A 12,449-nucleotide genomic window follows, 5' to 3' on the forward strand; every position below is an offset into this window, starting at 1 on the left:
AACAGTGTCCACCCAGATATAGTGATGTATTATTTCTGCCTATTTTGTGTTGGTTTCACCTTCATTTGATTTGGTGCCATCCACAAGAGGCCACTTCTAGAAATTTTTAGTTCCCATTCTGCCCCAGGTCATACAGTGGCAAACGCAGGATTGTTAGAGGGGGGGGGGGAGGGGGGGGGGGGGGGGGCAAATGTAATCCAAAATCTCCCACTCTGCAGGGCATTGGAGTAATTATTGGGGGTGCGGTAACAGCCCCAAAAATTGGTCTTTTTATACACTGGATACTGTATGGAATATAAAATTTAACATTACAGATGTTCTATAGTATGTTCTATAGTTTCAAACATTTAAATAATAGAAGTGGTCAGGAAAAGGTTAAACATATAATAAATAAACACACAAATGTAAAATAAAAAGAACTGCACTAAGCTCACAATCTCCCACTTCATGGTAATGCTCCTGTCTCTTCCTCCTGGCAGCTACTCTCTGGTCCATTGTGATTTTGAGGGATCACTGGGCATGTGCAGCAGCTCCGCTCTGTCCCTTACACTGCATGATGTGGTGGCAGCTCTATTGATCATATTATATACCAGCTATTAGGGGAAATTTACTAAGATGTTTACTTCACATGTGATGTTGCGGTACTTGTTTCCTATCTGGGCGCCCGCTAAGTTAATTGCGCACCATGCTATTCTCCATATCAAAATCGGATCGCATCGCATCGGATACCACAAATGCACATACACGATATTGAACGATGCGATGCGATCCGATCCGATTTCGTTCCCGCTTTTATGGTTGGCCCATAGGATGGGCCATCTGAACACTACTGTATTTATTAACCCTTCAAAGCCCTCCCCTTGTCACATCTGCACAGAAACACAGTATTGACGTCAACCCGAAGCGTGGCGAGCGGCGGCGGTACGCGTCCTCCGACTTTTTCATACCCCCACTATCCACGTCGGCGTGGAGTTGAGAATAGAATAGTGTGGCGAGCGCAGCGAGCCACCGAGCCCGAAGCGTGGCGAGCGCAGCGAGCCCCGCGAGGGGACGCGGATACTTCACAGGTATCCGTGTCCCCTCGCAGGCTTCATAGGTATCCGTGTCCGCTCTCCACGCTTCGGGCTCGGTGGCTCGCTGCGCTCGCCACACTATTCTATTCTCAACTCCACGCCGACGTGGATAGTGGGGGTATGAAAAAGTCGGAGGACGCGTACCGCCGCCGCTCGCCACGCTTCGGGTTGACGTCAATACTGGGGTGGCGTTAACAATGGAGGCGCATTTTAAACCATCAGGGGGGGTTTCCTATACAAATCGTGGGTTTGCGGGGTTATTACATTTAAATCAATGTAAAATCGAGTCTCAGGGACCATTTAACATTGATTCTAATGTAAAAATCAGGTTCATCGCGTCACCGCATGCGATGCGATCCGATTTAAAATGAAATCGGATCGGATCGGATAGCATCGTATGCCATCGTACATCATTGAGTACCGAATCCGATGCGATGCGATCCGATTTCATTACGGTGCCGTACGTAGAAAACCTGGGCGCCCAGATAGGAAACAAGTACCGATGTTGCTATGGGCAACCAATCAGATCCTGTCTACTTTCTTCTAAAGGGTGCTAAATAATTAAGAAGTAGATTCTGATTGGTTGCCCATAGCAATATCACATGTGTAGTAGAATACACATCTTAGTAAATTTCCCCCATTGTCACAATTTAAGGCACTTGCCTAGAGAAGGGGAGTTTCCGGGCAACAAGAACCCCCTCTGCGTTTGCCTATGTGCCCATACACGCTAGGCGATTCGTGCCTTGGCCAATATAGTTAATGATTTTGGACACGGTGGCCAATTTGGGTGTACACACTGAATGATATAGTAAACAATATGGTTAAGTGACTTGATGGGGGACCCGCTAAACATGCGTGTCTTTGGCTATAAACCCATATTGACCTGCATGTTTAGCAGACGGGAAAGGTTGTTGTAAAAGATATCGCTCAGAAAGGGTGTAAAGACAGTAAAGCAGAGACATGAAGGGAAAAGTGATAGAATCTAAGTTTGAATTCATTGGTTAAATATTATTTTACCTGCACTGAAACAATGAGCAAGGGCATATCCCTATAAAAGCAATTATTTAAAAATAATGAACTAGTTTTAACCTTTACCTAGTATAGCCACCACCTCATCATCCTGGATGACCTCCAGTGATCCCGAAACCACGAAGCAAAGCGCATCCACACTCTCCCCGGCATGGTAGATGAGGTCACCCGGAGCACAATGAATAGTTTGAAACTCCACCGCCAGAGCTCGCAGACAGCCATCACTGGCTAGACGGAACGCAGGATGCTCATTAAAAACTTTCCTATTCAGATGCACACAGATGTCAGCTCTCATGTCCTTGGGACATATTGCAAGAACCTGCAAGATACAAAAATGAGATAATGTAACACTGTATGTACCAAAAACCCACCAAAATAAAACTGAGCAGTCATCATTTAGTAAATTGGCGCCGTCAATTTAGCGCAGTGCTGTAGAGAATAAGTCATTAATACCAGACCCTAAACCAGGCATTTCCAAACTATGGCCCTCCAGCTGTTGTGAAACTACAAGTCCCAGCATGCCTTGCCACAGTTTTGCTATTAGGGAATGCTAAAACTATGGCAAGGCATGCTGGGATGTGTAGTTTCACAACAGCAGGATGGCCACAGCTTGGACATGCCTGCCCTAAACCATTGGAGCTACTGTAACAATCTAAATTCCCTAACTTACCAGCAAATGCCCCGACACTATTATTCATATGGGTTGCAATCAATTTACCAATGGTCAAAATAGCAACAACCATTGCAGACATTCGGAATACCGAAAAGCTGAAAATGCCGACATGATCAAAATGCAGAGCCGGTCATAATGCCGACATTTAAAATGTTGACATGAGATTGTCTTTCAAACCAACTTGTTCTCACTTCACAATCCAAGTGGGCATAGAGATATGTGGCATCCCAGAATTGGGGTACCCTTTTTAATGCCACAGAAACATTGGTGGCCAGTGCTGCCCTCACCAAATATGGCGGCCGGCAACCCAGTCTCAGGGGGTTGCCAGGCAACCAGCCCCATTGCAGCAGTCTCCACTCAAGGGACTTTAGGACCCAGGACTTACCCAGGTGCTGGGAGAAGCAGGAAGAGAGAGCCCTGCCTGTTGCTGGGCAGAAAAAGTTGTATCAAGTGCCTCAGGAGAGAGGAGGGGCTAGTGTGCTGGGCGCGAAGCGGTGTGCCCAGGGAGGGTAAGGAGTTAGGAGGAAGCAGTTGGCTCAGGGTGTCTGTGACTAGAGTAGCGGTGCCCGTCGCGAGAGACAGCGTCTGACAGGAGAGCTGTGCCTAGTGAAAGGGAGCAGAGCGGGGCGCGCTGAGCAGAAGTGCGGCCCCTTCAGTAGTGTCCGGCGGTGACTGAGCGGAAAAGGCTGGACGGAACAGTTGCGTGGCGGGAGAAAGAGACGCAGCCGCGACTCCCCCAGCAGTGTGCCCGGTGGTGATTGACAGCGGGTGCACAACGCAGAAGAGAAGCGCCCGGCATTCTATAGACCCAGCGCGGCACTGGGACGGCGCCGAGGAGAAGGAGAGAGGAGATGCCACGGCGGTGACCCGAGAGGCTGCAGTAAGACAGGGCAGCTGGGGTCCCTTGCCCACTAACCCTGGAAGCCCAGCAGTGATCCCCGGTAGCCATCTGGAGAAGGAGGTGTGCGACATCCCCAGCACCCAGACCCGCAGCAGCAGTGATCGATGACCAGCAGGAGCTGGCAACCTGTAGGAGAGTCCAGGTATTTGGTGCCCGCACAGTAACCCTCAGCCCCGAGCCGTGCCCCGCTGGCCTCCCCTCCATCTTACCCTAGCAAGGGCCGACACATTAGGAAAAGGACTGCCTCACCGTCCAGTTCTGCTCGGCCCCATCCGTTACCCATTCCAGGAGAGATCTATAAAGGAGACGGTACCCCGTTCCCTGTTGATTGCAGGCCGATTGGGCCATTTATGAGGAGCAGGGTCTTTGCTGCAAGTACATTCCCCAACGGCAGTTGAGCCAGTACGCAGGACACTCTTTTGCCTTGGATTACAAATCCAGCTTTTACAGTAGTTATTACCTCAATTTACGGTGCACCTAGGCCCAAAAGGTACCTAGGACTCATAATAGAACTGGGCAGTTCAGGAACTCATTCTCTTTAAACCTGGACACTTATGGTAATTTCTGTAAGGTATAATTGTTGCATTCTTCATTCATGTGAAAGTTATTGCATGTCTTGCTTAATGATCTGAATAGCTTGTATGATGGGTTAACTACCTGGTGACCCTGGTAACGCGGTATACCGTGCGAATTGCGGCCCACTGGTGTGACGGGCGGCCCCATCGCGCACGGTAACCTCCTTAGAGAACAGTATTACTGTATTGCATTTCCTGCATTGATTGGTTGAACAGTGTATAGTATTTACAGCAGCGTATTGTACGGGGTGTGGCCTATGGTGTTACGGTGACCCCATTGCGCACAATATTAAGAAGAGACGTTTGTCTTTATTTATAAACTGTGGTTTGCCATTTTTGATACTGTATTGGTTAATAATTTTCACAGTGGTGGTCCACCATCCTTGTTACTGCCAAATAAAACCTTTGATCACCGTCCTAACGTGTGGTGACCATTCTGTGGGGTTGTTTGGGGTATTGTTTCCCTGGGGTGCCTTTGTCCCTCCGCCCTCTGAATTGCAGGCGAGTGAAGCAGGCAGGTCGCAGCCAAGCAGTGCCGAAAGGAGAAGAGGAACACCAGGTAACGGGCACACACCTGCACGCAGTCTGACAACATCACAGATAGATTATAATCAGGGCTATTTTTGTGCAGGCTCCAGCAGGAACTGTGGCCCTTATTCTAGTTCACTCTTTCTGACAAAATATTTCTTAGATGGACAAAACCATGTGCACTGCAGGTGAGGCAGGTGTTACTTGTGCAGAGATAATTAGATTTGGGTGGGGTTTTACACCTGCCTCACCTGCAGTGCACATGGTTTTGTCCATCTAAGAAATATTTTGTCAGAAAGAGTGAACTAGAATAAGGGCCACAGTTCCTGCTGGAGCCTGCACAAAAATAGCCCTGATTATAATTGTGTGCTGAACATAGCCCCACGCGAGGGGATACAGCACATGTCCATGTTGAATTTTGGACATGTTGAAATTTTAAATGATGGAATTTTGACTGTGTCCAAGTTGGCGTAATAAATGTCGGCATTTTGAACATGTCAGTATTTTGACTGTCAGTATTTTGAAAGTGAGGAAATCATACAGAACCTGTTAATTTTGGCAGAAGTCAATGCAAATATGTACTGGGGCACAGCGCCTTCTACAAACCAAAGAGGGGCTACATCTAAGGAATAATGGGGCAGATGTATTAAGCCTTAACAAGAGATAAATGCAAGGGTGATAAAGAGAGATAAACGTCCAGCCAATCACCTGCGAACTGCCATGTTACAGCCGGTGTTTGAAAAAGGTCAGTAAGGAGCTGATTGGCTGGACGTTTATCTCTCTTTATAACCCTTGTATTTATCTCTTGTTAAGGTTTAATACATCTGCCCCAGTGATTGTTATAGACAGGATGTGAGGTTATCAGACTCACTGTAAATCTGTAATTATTATATTTTATTAGGTGTAGTAATTAATGTACTATTTTAGTCCGTCTGTACCCTCTTATTCTCCATAGATGTTTCTATTCCCCATATCTGTGTGTACCATAGTATTAGACTGTATATTGCCAAATATGGTATGACAGGAAATAGCCAGGAAAGAACATTGCATGGATTCACCCATATGTTATGTCCACAGGGGGTGATCCAATTCCCCTGCTATCAACATGAAGGTTGTTCACAGGGGGTAATCAGGACATAATGTAATCAGACTGTGTTTGTGTCTCTATCTTCAGTTCCTTTGTGTCAATACCAGACTTAGTGGGACCGTGCACCGCAGGGGGTGATCAGCACACAACGTAATCAGCTGGGTATTGTATCTTGTGTTGACACTGCTCTGCATATCTCTGGCCACTTCCAGACTTTCTGGAACCAGACCCCAGCAGGGGGGGGGGGGGCAGCAGCAGTAGCTGGGAGGGGGTGATACCTGACTCTTGAATCCACCAATCAAGATCCACTGCAAGCCCACTTTTGGTTTGTGCACCGTGGGAATTGAGAAGTTTTTAAAATGACTTGCAGACAAGCCAGGAGAGAGATTTTGATGGACTGTCCTGGACTAAGAGGTTATGCTCTGTCTAGGTATCGTGTGGACTTATCTGCTATCACTGCTGTGTGGAATAAGTGATAGTTTTGTGCTTTGGAACTGCTGCTACAAGGACTGCCATTGGACTGCTACCCGATAAGGTTTACTGTATATGCTACATTTGCCTCTTGTTCCTGTGTTTGTCTACCTGTGTGTGCTGTGATAAAAATAAACCATATTTTGGTTTCATCTGCTCGGTGTCTGAGTGATTGAAGAACCCGTATCTTCACACAGGAGTTGAGCAAAAAGCTTCCATTCTCCCCCTCTATGCAACAAGCTATTATATTATATTAAAGAATGACTAGCCCATGTTTAAACTATTTTAAAATAACCCATCTACTGTAGTTGCGCCACTCTGTAGTGCTGATCAAATATTTTTGCAACTTTTTCATTAAATATAATAAATTTTGCAAAATGGAGCGAATACCATGCACAAGCAGCTTCTGCTGATTAAAACTGTATTCTGCATGTCTATATTCATTGTGTGACTGCTGTTGTATCTGCATACGAATTGCAACATTACACTGATTTCCAGTGTAATGTTTTCCAGGAAAAAAGTGTAACTTGACATTTCTTATGCAGATTCAGCGACGGTCACACACAGAATATATGCATGTCACATATAATTTTAATCAGCAGAAGCTGCTTGTGCATCCTATTCACTCTGTTTTGCAAATACGATTATATTTAATGGAAAAGTCACAAAAAAAGATGTCTGTCGCTACAGAGTCACACAGAGCTCATGCATTATGTATAATGCAACTTGTTTCGCATGGAGGATACATCTGTAGGATGAGGTTTTGTGGGCAGATGAGACCAAAATAGACCCAAATTTCAAACACTGCACATACCTCAACATTTTTATTGAAAAACTATCGATCCACCAAAAATCCCAAGTCATTATCTTATACAGTTCTCAGTATACTTTGTGAATTATAATTTTATTGGTTTGTCCTTTTGTACTTACTGTCTTTGCGTACTGACATTTATTGGCTGAAGGTATTAGTTATAACCTGAAACTTGTGTATTATATTCAAGACAAAAGTTAAGTTTTTATCATTGTAACCATACTGTATTATTTATAGTAATCAAAGCCAAGCACTTGTTCTCTATCATTATTATTTGTATAGCATTTTTAATCAATCAGAAAAAATATCATTAACTAGACTGGATAATAACAGGTAGAGATAATGGAAGATAAACAGTCACAGTACACAATTATACTCACAAGAATAAAAAACGTTAATTTACAAATATAACCTCAAATACAAATTTATATCACTTTTCCTATAATGATGTGTTATATGTATATTTGTCAGCAAGATTTTTGCATACAATATTTTCCAGCATAAAACACAAAATAAAATGACTGATACCATGGCAGAAGACAGTAGCCAGGTAGACATTGTTGATCGTATATTTGGTACTTGTTTCCTAGCACGGCCACACCGATCATGATCGTGGGCATCGTTAGTAAAAATCGGGGGCATCGCATGCACTAAAAAATCGGGTGCGATGGTACCAACGCGATGCCCGCGATTTCCCATAGGGAACAATGTTAAATGCCTCAATTTACCCAAATCATCATAGGGAACAATGGTCCAGAACCCCCCAAAAACACCCCTGAACAGTGAAATGGCCCCCCAAAATTAGTTTACGCCACCCCACGATCAACGTGAACCCGAAGCGTGGCGAGCGCAGCGAGCCCGCGAGGGGCGGCGGTACGCGTCCTCCGACCTTTCCATACCCCCACTCTCCACGTCGGCGTGGAGTTGAAAATAGAATAGTGTGGCGAGCGCAGCGAGCCACCGAGCCTCACGAGGGGACGCGGATACCTGTGAAGCCCGCGAAGGGATGCGTTTACCTGTGAAGGTATCCGCGTCCGCTCGCCACGCTTCGGGCTCGCTATTCTATTCTCAACTCCACGCCGACGTGGATAGTGGGGGTATGAAAAGGTCGGAGGACGCGTACCGCCGCCCCTCGCGGGCTCGCAGCGCTCGCCACGCTTCGGGTTCACGTTGATCGTGGGGTGGCGTAAACTAATTTTGGGTGGCCATTTCACTGTTCAGGGGTGTTTTGGGGGGTTTCTGGCCCATTTACCATTGTTCCCTATGATGATTTGGGTCAATTGAGGCATTTAACATTGTTCCCTGTGGGAAATCGGGGGCATCGCGTCTGGACCATTTAAGCCTTTTTTAGCCGCCTGCGATGCGACCGACGCGATTTTGACTTTTTTCAATGCATTTCAATGGGAAATCGGGGGCATCGCGTCGGTCGCGTCGCAGACCACTAAAAATTACACCCGATGCCCGCGATTGTGGCCGTGCTAGGAAACAAGTACCGTATATTTTATTAAGATATACAATAAAAGGTTGCGTACAAAGGGGATCATTCAGACCTGATCACAAGGCTGCTTAATCGCATCGGCCAGCGTTCAGATAGACGCCCCCTGGCAAGAGTAAAATCCCTCCTTGTGAATTAATATGTGCGTAAAGACATGTTGCCTTTTTGAGCTCCTGCATCATCACCGGCCACCACCAGATGAGTGACGGGGTGGATGGCTATCCACAGCGTCCTGCTATGGAAAGTCGTCCACTCCCTGTGAAAATCGCCCAGTGTGTAATGACCTTTAGATACATTTACTCTGCTTTTCATTTGAAAATGCCATATTTAGATTGCTAAATATTTGTTAAACAGGCTTGGACAGGCATGGCCAGTAGTAACTCTTTCTGTTATAGGGCAGACACCTGTTTTATCCCAGCAATAATGTTTTCTCCCATTAATAAATCTGCATAAAGGATATCTCAGTGTTGCCTACTTTTAAAGAGAACCCCTGAGAGGATAAAAAGGAAAAAAAGTAGCGCTTACCAATGAGGAATTTTCAATGTAAAAAACATTTTATATGCATACATGACCATAAAAATTACATAAACATAATAGACAATAAAAAATGGTATAGAAAAACTCTCATATATGGCCCTCTCTATGTGCCACTGTGTAGATAGTATTGGTAGGATCCGCTCCTATTATGCCGCCTTAATAAAGTCCCAATTGGAACGTTGCAGTTCTTAAGAGGGGGTACAAAATTAGCTTTCCACTGGATTCAAAAGACGTAATTGGAGATAGGTATATTTACCACTGATTGTCCCCTTGGAGTCTTGTATCCATTTAGGATTGCTGAATAAGCTGCGATCTCCTTTTTCAAAAAGCTGCCCCTAGAGGCAGTGAAACGCGTTGGAAGCTGCTACTCGCAAGGCCCCTCACTGTCATCGCTACACTGTGTACGTTTGGATCCAACCAGCCGTCTTCATCTCCTCATCTTTGAAGAATTGCACATTCGGGAAAAATTTATATTGCTCTCCACAGACATCGTGATTCCTTAAGCGGAGAAAGTTCCACCTACCCCTCCCAACGGAGATCACAGCTTATTCAGCAATCCTAAATGGATACAAGACTCCAAGGGGACAATCAGTGGTAAATATGCCTATCTCCAATTACGTCTTTTGAATCCAGTGGAAAGCTAATTTTGTACCCCCTCTTAAGAACTGCAACCTTCTAATTGGGACTTTATTAAGGCGGCATAATAGGAGCGGATCCTACCAATACTATCTACACAGTGGCACATAGAGTGGGCCATATATGACAGTTTTTATATACCATTTTTTATTGTCTATTATGTTTATGTAATTTTTATGGTCATGTATAAATGTTTTTTACATTGAAAATTCGGTACTTATGTATTATCTGGGCTCCCATGTTAAATGCACCCCATTTTTTCATACCCCTACTATCCAACTACGCATGGAGTTGATTTTATATAGTGTGGCGAGCGAAGCGTGGCGAGCGGACGAGGTCTCATAAGAAAAACGGGAGCCCAGATATTACATAAGTACCGAAAATTCCTCATTGGTAAGCGCTACTTTTTTTCCTTTTTATTTTTTTTCCATATTTAGGGGACCTACTCAGTCCCTCCAAGTAGCAGCTTCATTTGACTTACCTCCCACGGCAGCGCCCTCTGACCGCCCTAGGGTAGTCATTTTTCTAACCCCAGAGAGGAGACTGTCAGCAGCACTTCTAGGGTCATGGCCTGATGTAGATGTCATCAAGCCCCACCCCCAGTAATGCAAATCCTGCAATTCCCGGGACTAAGAGGAGGGGTGGGGCTTAAAAGATGTTATTTGCATATTTAGCTCCACCCCTTGCCCCGAAAAGCTGCGAATCATGGTCATTTTAACACTGCTGTCTGGGATGAGGTGGCGGGGTCTGGCAGGATCCGGGAGGGTTGCCCACCTTTCCGGGGGGCTGGGAGGAGGACCCGATTTTCGGGAGCCTCCAAGCCATTCTGGGAGGGTAGGCAACTCTGGGTTATCTTGATGCTGTGTTTGTTTTATTACTTTCCCAACAATGTCCGACCAAACCGGTTTCTAATTTAAAACAGCTGTTAAAATGAATTATTCAGTTCTTGGAGAAAAAAAACAGTTTATCAGCACATTTTATTTCCTTTCCAGTGGTGCAGAAATGCAGTTAGTGCCTTGCATGCACCATGATCAAGGAAAAACGCACCAAATAAACACTTTGATACTGGTAATTGTGCTATCATAACTCATTCTACATCAAACAGGATAACATTTAATTATGTACCTTTTATTGCTTTACTGTCACAATGAGAATCATGCATACAAATGGGTTCAGTATGATTTCCCGACATAACACCGACGTTCAAATACCGGCGTTCATTACGTAGACACGGTCAAAATGCTGACATTTAAAATGTCGACATGTCAAAAAGGCAATTTTATTTTCTTGTTTACGTTGACATAGGTAGTCATGGACACTGCATAAGTGTACTGCGTCTGCTCACCATGCATCGGGCGAGGTGCCATGGTACGCTTGGCACACTATAATAATCTAGCTCTTGGGTCGTGAAGAACAAGTTGATTTCAAATAAAACTCATGTTGACTTTTTGACAAGTCAACATAAATGTCGGCATAATGAACGCTTTTTTTTTACTTTTTGCCAATTGTCTGTATTTTAACTGCATCCCATAAAAATAACTAAAATATAACCTTACAATATACATCATAATAATATACAATATAATAATAACAAAAGAAAAACAGGTAACCCAACACACTGATCACTTATCACAAATATGGATGAGCTTTTAAGCGCCTGGACACGTACAGTAACTTATGGCAAATGTAGTTTTCAGCGCATGTCCAGGCTACGGTATGTACACATCTCTATATACAGTAATTGGGACTGAACTTTTCTATTTAGTGTCTGGCCAGACAATTACAGAATGGTATACACAGAGTATACAGAGACAGAGGGGGTGCAAATGCACTATGCGATCATTACATGACAATATAATATATCATAAGAGGTTGTTGGTATATAATTGGCCAGTGATATGGGCCTGCCCACCAATAGTCCAGGTCACCTCTTGTCGAGCAGGTCCCTAACACTATGGGGTGACCATCCGGGGTGCAGGGAACCCCGAAACATGATCCAGCCAAGGACCCCCCCAGGGCATGACAATAGAGAATAGAGTAAACACAGGGTCACAGGGAGAAGCAATGGGTGGACACCATGGTAGGAGAGGGGCCCTGGCATTTAAAGTACACAGGCCCACCTTGGCGTCAAAAGTGAAGCATGCACTCCGGAAAAGGGGTGTGGCCACTCAAACGGGGGCATGTCCTTGAGTGTAGTGTACCACACCATATACCACTTCTACACATTATGCAACAAAATACTAGACCCCATTATACTTGCACCGTACACATGATGATAAAATGGCATGAGCAAAAATTCACATAATGCCATACGGCTTGAGCCAAATTCACATAATGCCACATGGATTGAGCTAAAATTCACATAATGTCACACAGATTAATCCAAAATTTACAATATGGCTCACAAACAGGGACAGGCGTGTCAAATATTTACACCGTAATGCCCATTACACTTTAAGCCACACACCACAATATCCATTACGTATTATGCCAAACACCGTAATGCCTATTAAAAATTATGCTACATGTGCTGCACTAGTTAGGGTTCTCAAGTTGAATCCACCATTTTGTATGGATGTTAATTGATTTATTGTTCTTCTGTATTTATTATCCTTTGCTGCCATCTACTGGCC

General features: G+C 44.7%; 1 protein-coding gene across 7 annotated transcripts in view; it reads right to left on the minus strand.

Moving 5' to 3' along the window:
* KCNH5 (potassium voltage-gated channel subfamily H member 5) overlaps positions 1-12,449 on the minus strand; it is a 523,150-nt gene that overhangs the window by 60,440 nt on the left and 450,261 nt on the right. For all 7 annotated transcript variants that reach the window (XM_083167681.1, XM_083167680.1, XM_083167679.1 and 4 more), the window contains one exon: positions 2,169-2,421. In XM_083167681.1, coding sequence (XP_083023807.1) covers positions 2,169-2,421 — 253 coding nt within the window. The remainder of the gene's footprint in view (positions 1-2,168; positions 2,422-12,449) is intronic.

This window comes from Crinia signifera, chromosome 12 (genome assembly GCF_055691185.1).
Source record: "Crinia signifera chromosome 12, ASM5569118v1, whole genome shotgun sequence".
NCBI classification, from domain to species: domain Eukaryota; kingdom Metazoa; phylum Chordata; class Amphibia; order Anura; family Myobatrachidae; genus Crinia; species Crinia signifera.